This window comes from Bos taurus, chromosome 6 (assembly GCF_002263795.3).
Source record: "Bos taurus isolate L1 Dominette 01449 registration number 42190680 breed Hereford chromosome 6, ARS-UCD2.0, whole genome shotgun sequence".
NCBI lineage: Eukaryota > Metazoa > Chordata > Mammalia > Artiodactyla > Bovidae > Bos > Bos taurus.
The window spans coordinates 12,336,440-12,352,006 of NC_037333.1; the positions used below are offsets into that span (position 1 = coordinate 12,336,440).

The window sequence follows — 15,567 nt, forward strand, 5'->3', positions numbered from 1 at the left end:
TGCCAGGCAAACTTGAAAGGAAGTGAGAATAGGCAGAGCACAGAGGATTTTTAGGGCAGTGAAACTACTCTGATTGATGCCTTAAGGATGGATACATGTCATTATACATTTGTCCAAACCCAGAGAATGTACAACACCTAGGGTGAACCCTTGTGTAAACTATGGGCTTGGGGGTATCATGATGTATCAATGTAGCTTCATCATTCATAATCAATGTACCACTCTGGCAGGGAATGCTAATAATCGGGAGATTATGGGGTTGGGTGCCTTTTGGAAATCTATGAACCTTCCTCTCAATTTTGCTGTGAAACTAACACTGCTTTTAAAAAATAGTCTTTAAGGGTGGGCGAGGGGGAGAGGGAGAGGGAACCAAGAAAAATGCCAAGGCAGGGAAGAATAGAGATTGAATAACAAAACACTTAACACATAAGAGCATAAAACAACAATAATGATTACCAAAGAACATAAGTTACACTACTTGTACAGTGGATAGAAAGGTGGATAAAATCTAAAGGCACAACAGTAATGTCAAGGCTGCCCATGTATCACTGCATTCTGCATGAAGGTCTGCAGGAAAAAATGCTGCAACATGCACAGAGTCAGAGAATGTTCAGGAAGTCTACAGGAGTTTCAAGGTTTCTAAGGCCAAGCTTACATTTTAATCATAAAGACCCGGAAGTGAAATGACTTGCCTAAAATGACAATTTGTATGACTCCGGTAGAATGCTTTCATTCCAGTACACGAATGTTTCTGAAATGGACTCACAAGGGTGGGATTCATGCTGAAGTGAGCTCTAGCTTAGATATTGAACAAGGAGAGAAAAAGTATTTAAATATTCTATGAGAATCCCAAAGAAGCTAGCGCAAAAGTTAACAGCACAGCGTGGAAAAGAAACAGAAGATATTGATAAAATATTCAGTGTAAAGGAAGAAGGTGAAAAAAGAAACAGGGAAGCAAAACTTTTTTTTAAAAGAAGAGGGAAAAAATTCAAGTTGTGGGGGAATTAGAAATGGAAGAATCCAATCACACAATCTCCCATATTTTGGAAGAGTAGAAGGACAGAACGTCTAAATATGGAGAATCAGAAAAGAAGAAAAGTAGAACTCATTACAAAAAGAGGAAAATAAAGCATATGAAGGGGAAACATGAAAACTTTGAACATGATTTGTTTCTCAGTAACTAGTAAGAAATGTCTATGGAAATTTGATCAGCTTTGGTGGTAAGAAATAAATATTATGTAAGTATCTTTATAATATAGATAAAAATATTAAAGCTCATGAAAATGAAGATATTTGTGGAAGTGCTTTCATAGGTTAAAAAAAATCATTAAAATGTTACTCAATGCCCAATTTCTTATATACTGTATATTTTTTCAAACATTAATGTTTCTAAAATTGGAGTGTATTTTCCATTGTGTATATTCACTGTACCATTTCATTTCTGCCTGAAAAACTGTTACTGAATTGATGCGTTCACCTACAGTCCTTGGCATTTCCACATCAGGAGATGGACAGCAGCATCCCTTGGAGATGGAAGTCATGCGCGTAACAGCAGCAAACCCCAAGCACCAGCACCTACCCTGGCTCTGGCATCGACGAGGGCACCGTTCCTCAGGAGGCATCGGACCACTTCCACCTGCCCTGCACGGGCCGCCATGTGCAGGGCCGTCTCCCCACGCTGCCAGGAAACAGAGATTGCTGAATCTTAAGCAAACCCACTGCTCTGGATAGCACACAATAAAAATGTGCCTTTTTGTGAAAGATAGCATTATATCCAAAGGTGTAAGAAATCTTGGTAAAGGCACAATTACTTCCTAATTCTTCAGTCTGGAAAAACACAGTTTGGTATCTTCTCCATCTTCATAAGGATAGAACAAATGTATATATAAACATCTGGCTCAGATGGTAAAGTGTCTGCCTACAATGCGGGAGACCCGGGTTCGATCCCTGGGTCAGGAAGATCCCCTGGAGAAGGCAATGGCACCCCACTCCAGTACTCTTGCCTGGAAAATCCCATGGATGGAGGAGCCCGGTAGGCTACAGTCCATGGGGTCGCAAAGAGTCGGACACGACTGAGCGACTTCACTTCACTTCACTTCACTTCACTCCATAAAAAAACTAGTGAACTTACCCAAACATCCAGGATACCCTGAGGTTTGACTTTGTAACCAACATAAACTACTTGTCTTTGGTGACATGAAGTCATCTTTTATCCGGCAAACCTAAAATCTGTCACACTTGCCCATGTGATTACGACTTCATTCTGTTATTACTAATGAGAAACTCTAGATGCTAAAGATCAAGTCAACACAAAAAATTGCAGCACCTGCACCATACGGAAGCCATTCCTTTCCAGAATTCAACATTTACTTCTGAAATAAGCTATTATTTCACATTTGTCTTGGTGTTCTGAGACTAAAGACAGTTCATATGAGAAATCTGATTTGCCCAGGAGGTCCCTGCTTATCACTGATCAGCATGTTTAATTACAGACAGTTATTTAATAGAACCACTCAGAAGTGAGTACAGCAAAGTTAACAATGCCATAGGTTGAGGTGGGCAGCACTGAGCTTCGGGTCTCTCCTTAAGCATCTCCGTGCTGCCTCAAGGCAGACGCACCTATCAGGAAAAGGCAGCTTACCCTGCAGCATGAAGGATGATGGTTAGACATAAGAGAATTTTCTCATTAGGAAGCCTGTTAATTACTGCCTCTAAAAGAGAGATTTTTTTTTTTTTTTTCCAATCAGCATACTAAATCCACAGTAGTTCTAAAGAAAGCAGGGGTTCATTCTGTTAAACAATTTTACAACTACAAAAGAATAAGATTCTAGAATAAAAGTTATTTTTGTCACCACAACTATACTAGAAAAGAAGGTTGACTTCAACCTGGTAAACCATTCCAAATAGACTAAATTGATTTCAAAGTTGGTTGAGGTAATTGGATACACCTGACAAATCCCGGTGAATAATTTCCTCTGATTCCTTGCACAACAAACAGACTAAGAAGATTTAAGACAAACTTTTTACCAAAGTACAAAGTTTTTACCAAACTTTCGTTTGGTACTTAGCTCACAGTTCATTTTTTGCTAGTGTTCAGTGTTCCACTCCTTATGAAATTATAAGAAATTCATTTCCAATGATCTGAATTTAAAAGCACTGAATTGGATGTCTAACTCTAATGTTCTTTTTGTTGGTGATTCATTTATCCTCTAATGGCCTTATTTTCTGATGCTATCTTTTGACTTTTGTAAATGTATCGGAGTATGTTATCACATCAAATAACATTATCAGAATAGCTGTATTTGTTTTCACCCTTTGGATGTATGGGAAGATTTTTCCTTTTCAGACAACCACAATTTCTAACTTTTCTGTATCACTTAAAACCTGTCCCTAAATAGATGAAGCTAGATCTTCTGATTTAGAGAAAAAAAAACCTCAAATTTTTTATTCAGAGTCCTATAATAATATGGCAATTTTACTAATTTTGGAAGAAATGAAGACAAAAATAAATTTTCTTATAAGAAGTTAAATCAAAGAGGTCTCAGGAGTACCTACTCAATGATGAATTTTATGTTTCCTTTACAAGCCAAACTTTATCAATAAGGAGTTTTCAAAATGTAGTATTTCCAGTATTAGTATTTTCAATATCCTTATTTGTACCTAAAATAAGTTATTTTTTATAGTGTTTACACATTTGAAATTGGTAAGTAAGATATAAACCCTAAAATATTAAACATTATATTCAAAGAAAAGTTACACATATATACACGCAAATCGTCTGTCCACTTTAAAACAATGGCCGTGTTCAATTCTTATTTAATGACTTTTGGATAACTTACTTTTATGGTAAACTATCCTTATTCTTTTAGCTTTATGTTATCCTTGTTTATATATAAGTATAAATAAGAAAATGAAAGATGTTATATATTATATTAATCAGTAACTTCCATTTCTTAGTTAATGGGTACCTCATCTTATTCAATGATCTTGTTTTCCTTATCTTAAGCTAATTAACTTTAAGGATTAGGGGACAGTCTTAAATATAATATGCAGTGTGAACTTAAGCCATGAATCCATTGATTAACTATAAGAAGAGAAAAGCTCTGTGTCCCCCACGTTGCAGTCTGGAGAGCCCTCAAAGTGCTGGGGTTTTTACTCCCATGCTTGTCAATGCATACTTTGGATTATGGATGTATCACAACTGTCAGCTCAGCTTTCTAGGTTTTAAAGTACATTTGTGAACTTTCTGGAAAGGGAACTTTGCAGTAATAATATCTGCACATGATTGAGTTGTTGGTACACTTCAAGCTTGGAGTGAATTTTGAGACATATAAACAAGACTGGCAGGAGAATGAGTATGCTCATGTCCAAAGCAGGTACTAAATTTCATGCCCCTCCTCCCAGTCATTAAGACCGACTCTGCTGACAGCTATGTTGACTTCCACTTTGGCTGCATCGGTTGGAAAGCATCAAAGCATAACAGACAGCATTGCATTCAAAAATGCAACATGATTTCAGGCAACACACAAAGACTCCACGGGCGGGGTACTTTGGGGTCAGGAAATGCCCAACTCTGACACAGCAAGCAGGCAGCCAGTGTTCACATGGTTTCTTAATCAACCGCAAAGAGTTTTGGATCCAGGAGCTACAGCCTCACGTTCTGAGAAGACATCAGTTCACAGGCATCCCACTGCTAGAGAAAGTTAGATTCCTCTAAATGTTGGGTTGCCAAAATTACCAAATCAAAATACAGGATGGCCAGTTAAATTTGAATTCCAGACAAAGAATATTAATTTAGCATGTCTTGACTATTGCCTGGGGAATGCATATACTAAAAACTATTACGTGTTGTTTATCTGAAATTCAAATTTAACTGGGAGTACTGTATTTTTTCTGGCAGTCCTATCTCTATGGTATCTGTTCCCTGAAGGACACATCATACAAAACTTAAAATGAACAAACAAAAAGCAACTAGGAAACACGTTCAAGGAGAGGATTATGTTGGCAGATGCCCCTCAAATATTTACTTTGAAGGATCTGAAGGAAAAGAGTATGGATGGACAAATGAGAAGATGAAGAATGAAGAACTTCATAATGACCAATAGGTGGAAGTTAAAGTTTAATACAGCAATTGCCAAATTTGGGAGTATTTAAGAACCTAAAGACGTCAACATTTTTCTTGCTTTAATTGCTATTTATTTTTACTTGAAAATCTATATGTAGCCTACACAGGTTTTTGTGGTTTGTTTTTTTGTGTGTGGAATGGAGCATATCAATATGGAGTAAATCCATAAGCATCAAATAATTTGGAATTGGTCAGTGAAAAAGCAAATTAAGAGTGCCACAGAACCATACAACCATTTCTTGTGGCTTTTCTTGGATTAAGAAAATATTTAGCAAAAATCTCCCCTCAAAAAGATTTTCCAAAAAGTCTCCCCTCAGAAACACAGGGAGTTTCAATCAAGCATTGCATAGACTATACTTATCTATATTATTATAGCATTACAGCATGATAATGGAATTCACATGGTGTCAACATTGCTCCTGAGATACCGCAGGCATTTTAATGCAGAGAAGGAAAGCACAGTACAGTGAGAAAGGACTCAGAGAACTTCTTTTAAAGGTACTGGATTGTACAGGTCTCAATTTAAAAAAAGAGAGGCAGCCATTTCTGAACACAAAAAAAGATGCTGTTGATTTCTTTTAAAGTCCTAAGAAGTGACCATAAATTAAACTCAAGTTGGCATGTTGTGAAATTTATCTTTAATGGAGAAATTAAAATTTGCATACAGCATGACTTTAGGATCAATAAGGTATAAGTAGGGGAATTATAAATATAGACTATATTTCAATTCTTTAGTGGTTTTATACTCCAATTGTGAATACTATGGAGAGGTATTAAATCATAATTAAAATCTAATGAATTTATTTCATATGGATTTGTCCACACATCAGAATCTTCAGCATGGAAACAGTGTGCAAAACACAAGGAAATGAGAAAGTGAGAGGGAATACAAATAAAAAGTGAAATTGAACATTCTGTTTTACAACCGAAAAGGAATGGGACACCCAAAATTAATAGCCATAGTAAACCAACTGCTTTTGAAAGCATGATTCACTTTAATAATAAACACTAACATGTATTGGGGGAGTTATTTCTGTTGAATACTTTTTAAAGCCTCTCAGTGGTTCAGTGGGTCCTGGTGAGCTTCAAATACTTGACATCACCTTGTACAGAGCAAGTTCTCTTGTTCAAAAGAAAATCTGCATTCAATGATCAAAGTTTAACTGGGCAGACTCCAAGAAAATGAGAGAAATAAGAAATGGGAAATAAAAATCCTAACTTAGATTATGTAGAAGAATTCTGAAATATCCAGCATTTATTGGCAGAACAAAAGTTGTCTGGCGACCAACATGGACTTTAGGATACGTGAAAAAGTTGCAAAGTATAACTACTTTAGCAAACAAAATCAAATCAAAAGGAAAAATCGACAGAGTAAGGTTAGAAAATGGAAAATCCATGTGATTTAAAGGGGTGGAATTTGATATTAAGTAAAAAAAAATTAAACAAAAAACTCTTGGTCTACCTCTGGTTAATCATTTGATATAACAATTATGGTACTCAATATTTTAACCAAAATTACCTGGAATATGATTCACTTGAGCCATAAAGTTTTTATTCCAACCAATAATTCATTCACATTCAGAGGACCTCTTAAAATGCATTTTAATAACTGTATTTAAGATGTGTGGCCAATTCATCTGCACCAGGAAGCTGACACAGTCTTGCTCCACAGCTTCCAATGTACTGTGTAAAATATTTCTTACCCTATGGAGGTTGTCCTCACCAACATTCTAGCAATTACTTCAATAAAGTTATCACAGGGGTGCTTCCCAAAGCTCGGCCAGCCACTGAGCTTTGATCACACACACACACACACACACATCTCTACACACACACATCTCTACACACACCCACACACATCCTCTCACTCTCCTGTGGTTATTCTGACCCAAGCCATACTCACAATGTTAGTGACATCTGGAGAGGCTCCGTTCTGCAGCAGAAGGAGGACAATGTTCAAGTGGCCCATGAAGGCAGCCACATGTATTGGTGTGAGGCCAGACTGCGAAACAAAGCGACAGCAGTTTTACTCCTCTGCACCGGTGGAGGCCTTGGGGCTTCTTCAGATAAATAAAACTCGGAGAGGACAGAAGATGGGTGGAAGGAAGGGGAAGAAGGAGTAAGACAAGGAATGTTTCGTGACAAGCTGAAACATTTTTCTACCTCTGTTATAGCTTGGATTGAAGCCCCATATTTCACCAGCAGTTCCATGACTTTGATGCGGTTTTTCTTGCAGGCAATGTGCAGTGGAGTAAAACCATTCTGTGCAAAAGACAATCAAGTTAGTTGAAAACATGCAGAAACGAGTCTCACACAACTCCATGCTGGCACATTGCAGGCAGTAATGCTACATCGTCACATAATGTTACCATTTCTTCAAATGCTGTAGCTGTTGGAGTTAGACAGCGATGGTGTATTCCTGGAGGCTTGTGTCATGTGTGGGGGGCAGGTATGGCATTGTTGTGTGGTTACAGAGAAAACAAAAGGGACGTGGGCCTATTCTTCTATGGTGGAAAAAACACACATAATTATAGTTTAGTTCTAAAATGGTTTAAAGTATACTAATAGGACAGATTATTAAATGGCTTAAAGATGCTTCAAAGATAAGAATACATTTTTTTTGATGATGGGCTATTTCTTAGAGTGAAAAATCATTACCTGTTTTATTTTGAAAATCTAAGATTTATGACTACCTCTATAATAAATGTTTCAGGTTAGCTACTATTTTTTTAGGGAACAGGTGTTACAAATTAACAGAAATTATTTGTGTTGATCATTTTTTATAGCCAGAAGTTATACTGTTTATATTAAAAATGTTTTATGAGGAATTGTTGTATATTAGCAGAAATCATTATTTATGTTGATAATATCTTTATAGCCATGTTATATTTCTTATATCTTTAATATAACATTTTTATAACATGCCAATCAAGATACATTTTGTTTTAGAAAGAAAATAATAAGTGCTGAAATATTTTCAAAAATAGTATGAAGAATTTTTTAAATAACTGTAAGAAGATATCTCTTAAAAGCAAAGAAATGTGGAGAAGTCTTTAAGGTACTTTTTAACTTTTCATACTAGGATAATGTGCAGGAATTGGGGGAAATTACATAAAAATTTGTTAACCCCATGCTTAATCCTTATGTGTTAAGTATTATATTTTTATTTGAACAATGATGACTCTATATAGACTAGCTGTATCCATTCTGCTAGTTAACAATTTTGCATGTCCCAATAGGGACTTTTTATCAGAAAATATTTTTCTACATTAACAGTTCTCGGGAAAGTATATAATTTTCTTTAACTTATGACATTATTATTCACAACATTTTAAAACTAATTTCCCATCTATTAGCTATGTAATAAGCCAGATATAAATAACAACATGTATATGTAGCACTTAAAAGATCTTCAATGATTAGAGTATGATATCTTACAAGCTTATTGGCCACTATCCAATTAAAAATGAGTACTTTTTTCTTTGTAAGAAAACAAACATCCTCATGTAATTGCACATAACCCAAAAAGTATAGTTGTTTCCCAGGCAACAATAAATAAGTTGATTCCAAGGAAAATTTCTCATAAAAGTAAGATCCAATATTTTCTAATTCTAATACATTCTCTTAAATATTGATTGCCTGAAGACTAATTTAACTGACATAAACAAATAGAAAAAAGGATTTGCCTTTAGTTAGAGAATTAGGAAACAAGAGGCATAAATTAATACATGCCTAATACTTCCAATGATTATGGTTAAAATATAAGTGAAGCAAGGAGACTTATTCAATATTAGACTGTGAGGGACACAGAAGGTGCTCTAGGGACAACCATTTGCAGATTTCTCTTGAGCAACTGCTGAAATAGTTCATATAAAATGCTCCCTGAAGTAAAAAGATGACCAGCATCACTTTTCTATTAGTCTATGGTTGAGGAATCAGGTCAATAAGGAACACCTCCAAGTGAATTCTTTACAGCTTACATTTTACATTACCTTAAGCAGTCAAATCTGTTCACTTTAAACATTTTTCCCCCAAAGATTATAAAGTTTAGCTTTTTTACAATTTTATTCTGACTCTATATAGAGGTGTATAGAACTTATTTTTATAACTGCCTATTTTGCAACTCCGATTTTCCATTTAAAAATGCTGATCACTCCAGAGGTTTCATATTATCTATGACTTGCTAATTACGGCAATGTTACCTTGGTGTTCTCTTAAATCTATCCCTGCCGTTATTTAATAGCAAACTGTGACGGCATGAAGTAGGCAGGCAACTTGTGGGAGGTGACAAATTTAGAATTAACTGTGTATCTGTAACCGTGCACTGCTGGTGTCTGCAACCACTGATCAATCAGTGTGGGTTCGCTGGTGTCAACCTGTATTCATTTAACGTGGACTGGGCCAGGTTTACCAGGGCTCTGGCGTTCGGGTTGGCTCTCTTGTCCAGAAGAAGTTTGGTTACTCGGTAGTGGCCGCAGTGTGCGGCAACGTGGAGGGCCGTCAAGTAGTCCAAAGTGACGTCATCAACAGGCGCCTTGTGCTGGAGCAGGTGCTTCACACATTCCACGTGGTCCCCCTGTGCAGCCATGTGAAGTGGAGACAGCCCGTTCTGCACATCAAAACCAAACCAGGCCCACATTTTACTCATACTGAGTAATGTAAGAGAGAGAAAGACATATCATATGGTATCACTTATATGTGGAATCTAGAAAAAGGGCACAGATGAACTTATTTATAAAACAGAAGCAGAATCACAGATGCAGACAACAAACTTAAGGTTATGGCGGGATAAGGGTGGAAGAGGGATAAATTGGGGAATTGAAGTTGATATATACACACTACTAAAAATAAATAGATAATTAATAAGGACCTATTGTGTAGCATAGGCACTCAATACTCTGCAGTGGCCTATATGGGAAAAGAATCTAAAAAACAGTGGATGTATGTATAACTAACTCACTTTGCTGAAATTAACACTCACACCTGAAATTAACATAACATTGTGAATCAACTATACTCCAATAAATTTTTTTAAAAAAGAAGTTTGAAGGAAAAAGAAAATGTATAGAATAATCCTATGGCAGGGAGTGAGAGTAAACAGACAGGAAAATACAGTGTGTAGTCAGGCAGCATCAGGTCGACTTAGGGATCACAGGGATCATTAGGGATTACAAAGTTAAAGAGAGCCGCATCACTGCAGTTGGATGCTTTCTGCAGCCCCATTCAGCCTCAAAAATGGGAGCTGGATTTATATCAGGGTGAAATGTAGCAGGTGTGTATGAGTATGTCAGGGAGTGGTACAAGTAACCAGGGAATTTCTGGTGCATAGAGGTGAGGGAATAAGGTGAATGAGAGACAGTTCAACACCTGGCTAATGGCACCAGAACAATAAACATTTTTCTGGAGTTGGGCTTCTGGAGAGTATTCACTGAAACAGAGAAGGAGGTGGTTGGACAAAGGGGAGGTTAAACACAGAAATTACAGAGGCTTTACAGTGAGCAAACTGTACAGGCCAAGTGAAACGATCATCTATTGCCCTCACCAAGATTGTTAAAATCACCAATTAGAACAGGGCTTTTGGGGACTTCCCTGGTGGTCCAGTGGCTAAGACCTGACACTCCCAATGCAAGGGGTCCAGGTTTGATCCCTGGTCAGGGACTAGATCTTGTATCACAACTAAGATCCAGTGCATCCAAATAAATGATGGATACATCTTTTTTTTTTTTTAAAGGATAAGTTGTGGAGAAGAGTCACAGTTTACTGAGCATTTGAATTTTCAAAGAAAGAGGGAGAGTGACAGCTAGATAGATGAATATTTGCTTGAAGGAGGAATAAAAGATGATACAAAGCTGGGAGATATGGAGAGGGAGGGAAGCTAGTCTGGTATTAGTTGCCTTGGCCCTTTCCAGGCCAGTGGTGTCACCTCACTCCAAGATGGTTAATTCACTTTCTTCTGTTCCTTACCACAAACATAGCTCTACTTTTTGTACTAACTCCTTGTCTATCTTACCCATGTAAATTCCGAGCTTCTTGAAACTACAGATAGCATATTATTTTTCTTGATAGTCCCTTGGTGTCCAGAACACTGCTTGGTACATTGTAGCTACTCACTATGATAGACTGATGATGCATGCATGCATGCTCAGTCATTTCAGTCATGTTTGACTCTTTGCAACACTAAGGACTGTAGCCCACCAGGATTCTCTCTCCATGGGATTCTCCGGGCAAGAATACTGGAGTGGCTTGCTATGCCCTTCTCCAGGGGATCTTCCCGACACAGGTATCAAACCTGCATCTCCTGCATCTCGTGTATTGCAAGTAGATATTTTACCCACTGAGTCTCCTGGGAAGACCAGTTTGATGATACATGAATGATATCTGATTTTTACAAGTAGGCCATTAAAAAATTCCATCAAGGTAAACCATAGTTTTCATTAGTGATTACAATTACAGGCAAATTATGCAAATGAGATTATTTTATTGTTTGTGGAATGGCCTATCTGCCTACCCTCAATTTGATACAGGTCTTTTATTAGTTATAGCATGACCAGTGTGAAATTTTGTTCCTTCCATTTAAATTTCAATCTATTTCCTCAACAAAATTTTCCTTAATTATGCATGCATTGCTAAGTCACTTCAGTCGTGTCCGACTCTGTGTGACCCCATAGACGGCAGCCCACCAGGCTCCCCCATCCCTGGGATTCTCCAGGCAAGAACACTGGAGTGGGTTGCCATTTCCTTCTCCAATGCATGAAAGTGAAAAGAGAAAGTGAAGTCGCTCAGTCGTGTCCGACTCTTAGCGACCCCATGGACTGCAGCCTACCAGGCTCCTCCGTCCATGGGATTTTCTAGGCAAGAGTACTGGAGTGGGGTGCCATTGCCTTCTCTGTATGCATGCATTACCCAGCCCAAAATGTTGCATTTTAAAGACAGATCTCTACAACATTCATAGTATAGATATGAGCATGAAAATGATGCAGATGATTTATTCTTTGTCTTCATATACTTCTGATTTGAAGCCACCCTTTCAGGACCTATGAGGCACATCTCTAAAGACTAAGTTCATTCTATACAAATTTTGAACCTGTGGGCTGGTTTTTGCTCCAATAATTTCAATTAAATATTTAATTATAACATAAATTGAAAAATATGTACTTGTGTTGGCTGCCTTATTTTTCTCAGCTTACCCTAGTTACAGCATTGGTTGATATGAATCATGTTCAGGGGATGGGAGAAATGCAATAGGGAGAAAATAAAAGAAATGTCCCCTGTCTAAATTTCTGCTGTATTTAAGGACCCAAGTGTTGTTACATTTCCCATTAAATAACTCTGTGTGATTATTTTCAAACTGTGTCTCACGCTATCTTCTGGTAACTCAAAGAAAATATCCAATAAATCAGCTCATCACTCTGTTTCTATTTGTATGGATAAGAGTCTTCCTCATGGCTGTGAACATTGATGAAATGAGACCAGAATATACAAGATGTACTATGCCATAGAGAACAATATGCTTGTTTAATGGTTCTCTGTAGCTAGGCTATCCTAACTTTTGCTTTTCACATCACCTATTAATTGCAATTATAATCAACCAACATGAAATTCTTTTTAATAGTACTGTCTAAGAAATAAAGATTGGACAGCTTATCCCATACAATCTTATCTTGTATTGCTACTTGTACTTCTTTAAAACATAATTTTATATGCATTTTACAGCCATCTCAGAGTATCATAAAAATGTAGACTAACAATGTTTAGAGACGTTATCACATATACAATATCCACATTTACATATAATACAGTAATATTCACATTTCTATCTACAGAGAGAACAGCAGGTAAAAATATAGAAATAATTGGAAGTTATACATTTAAAATAAAGTTGGCTTAAAACTCAACACTCAGAAAACTAAGATCACAGCATCCAGTCCCATCACTTTACGGCAAATAGATGGGGAAACAGAGGAAACAGTGACAGACTTTATTTTGGGGGGGGGTGTTCCAAAATCATTGCAGATGGTGACTGCAGCCATGAAATTAAAAGATGCTTATTCCTTGGAAGAAAAGTTATGACCAACATAGACAGCATACTAAAAAGCAGAGACATTACTTTGCCAACAAAAGTCCGTCTAGTCAAGGCTATGGTTTATCCAGCAGTCGTGTATAGATGTGAGAGTTTGACTATAAAGAAAGCTGAGTGCCAAAGAATTGATGCTTTTGAGCTGTGGTGTTGGAGAAGACTCTTGAGAGTCTCTTGGACTGAAGGACTTATAACCAGTCCATCCTAAAGGGAATCAGTCCTGAATATTCATTGGAAGAACTGATGTTGAATGAAACTCCAATACTTTGGTCACCTGATGCGAAGAAGTGACTCATTGGAAAAGATCCTGATGCTGGCAAAGATTGAACGCAGGAGAGAAGGGGAGGACAGAGGATGAGATGGTTGGATGGCATCACCAACTCAATGGATATGAGTCTGAGTAAACTCCCAGAGTTGGTGATAGACAGGGAGGCCTGGCATGCTGCAGTCCATGGCGTCGCAAAGAGTTGGACATGATTGAGCGAATGAACTGAAATGAACTGACACATTTAATACACCTCAATGCATGTATTTTTAAAATAATTTTTAAAGTTTGATACCTACGACTCATTCCTCAAACACAACAATTGAGGAACCAGAATATGCTCAGCTGATGCTTTGATTTTAAGAATAGATACTATCAAAAAATGTCTTAAAGAGTGCTGGACACTATCTTCCTCATAACAACTCACCTTCGTCCTTGCCAGCAAGGGAGCGCCCCGCTCCAGCAGAAGCTCCACCACTTGGTCATGACCGCTTCTTGCAGCACAATGAAGGGGTGTCAACCCATCCTGCCAAAAGAATGAAAGATAGGCCTGAGTTCATTTTAAATAAACAAACCAAGATTGTATCTGTTGCCATCTTGAAGAGAGGGTTTCCTAAATTCAGTCCCAGTGACTCAGATCAGTGATAGAATTGCTATCAGTTAAGTGAGAGAGAAGAAAACTTAAGAGAGAAAACAACATAGAGAAATCTTGATAGAGAGAAAAAGAAAGGCAAAGACAGAACAGAAAGAGGGAGAGAATAAGAGAAATCCCATGTGTAGAGGTTCAGCGTAAAAAAAAAAAACTGTGGCTGGTCATGAATTTGCATATTGAGGAAGATGGAGAAGCAAAGTGTGCTGCATTTGTTGAACTTCAAAGTCCTACTTGCCTGGAGCCACCCCCAGAGATGATATTTGATGACTCTATTTTCATTCTGGTTATCCTAACACAGCTTCTAAAAATTCTTCTTAATCTAACTTGTCCATCTATCTTCTCTCTTGAATTGTCACTTTTGATAAATTCTTCTGAAATGTTCCATGAGGCTTATAAAAAAAGAAGGTCATTTTTTTTCACCTTCGTCTAAAGGTGATCCAACATTCTGTGATGTCTAAGCTAGCTATCTTCCATTTGCCCTTCCAGATCTGTGCTCTACCCTTCTCCATTGTGGGCTACCCTGCCCCCTGGCTTCTGGCTGGGGTTGGCCAACGGGATACACAGCAAGACATGGAAGCAACTTCCTGAAGGATCTCCTGGGTCTGGCAGTGACTCTTTAACCAAGTGTGCACTCCTACCAAAGCAGCCTTCTGTGTACAGCTCTCTCCTTTGAAGGGCAGGTGACCTCTTCTCACCTTTCAGACCTAGGGTTGGTAATGAGCCCTGTTGGCAACTAGCCCCAGGGATATGTCACCTTCCCTGTTGCCTCCCCTTCAGTCCAGCTACAATGGTGTAAATAAGCCCTTGAATAATCTCTATTCAAATTATCAAATTTGAGTCATTTGATTTTGGCTAGGACCTTAATGATAACTGATCCTTGCTTTGTTAAATCTATTTGGCCAGTCATCTGATTTTGGCTAGGACCTTAATGATAACTATTCCTTGCTTTGTTAAATCTATTTAGCCAGTATTGAGATACTAATAACCAAAACAGACCCTGCAGTTTTGGGGTATCTGAGAATTAGCATGAAAAGACTGTCTTCTCAGCAAATATATATATATATATATATATATAAACTACTGCAGTTGGGATGCCAATTTATTTTAAAGTTTGCCAAAAGGAACTTAAAAGAAAAACTGTGTGGGCAAGGTGATTACCGTGCTGACGCATTTGTATACTGGTACCAGTGACTGGTGGTGGACATACTGAGCACTGGTTGCTGTATTATAAGTGAAACAGCAATTAGATGCAACTTCATATCTCAAACGTATTCTTGGTGGGGGCTTCATGGAGATCTAGAGTTTGTGAAATCCAACACAGTGAATGAAGACATGACGTGCACAGTCCAGCACGTGGTCTCTGGAACCACTGAGCTCTGGGTGTGAGTGTGTCTTGGATCAACCCACCATGGGTGAATCTGCCTGAGGCTCCGCTTCACGATATGTTG

At 37.7% G+C, this 15,567-nt stretch overlaps 1 protein-coding gene across 17 annotated transcripts in view; it reads right to left on the reverse strand.

Annotated features, from left to right (window-relative positions):
* The window catches only part of ANK2 (ankyrin 2), a 585,830-nt gene that overhangs the window by 119,612 nt on the left and 450,651 nt on the right, over positions 1–15,567 (reverse strand). For 15 of the 17 annotated variants that reach the window (XM_024993497.2, XM_024993498.2, XM_024993496.2 and 12 more), the window contains 5 exons: positions 13,895–13,993; positions 9,537–9,734; positions 7,289–7,387; positions 7,029–7,127; positions 1,580–1,678 (listed from right to left, as the gene is read on the reverse strand). In XM_024993497.2, the coding sequence (XP_024849265.1) occupies positions 1,580–1,678; positions 7,029–7,127; positions 7,289–7,387; positions 9,537–9,734; positions 13,895–13,993 (594 nt within the window). The remainder of the gene's footprint in view (positions 1–1,579; positions 1,679–7,028; positions 7,128–7,288; positions 7,388–9,536; positions 9,735–13,894; positions 13,994–15,567) is intronic. The other 2 variants (XM_059887690.1, XM_024993494.2) reach the window with 1 other exon arrangement.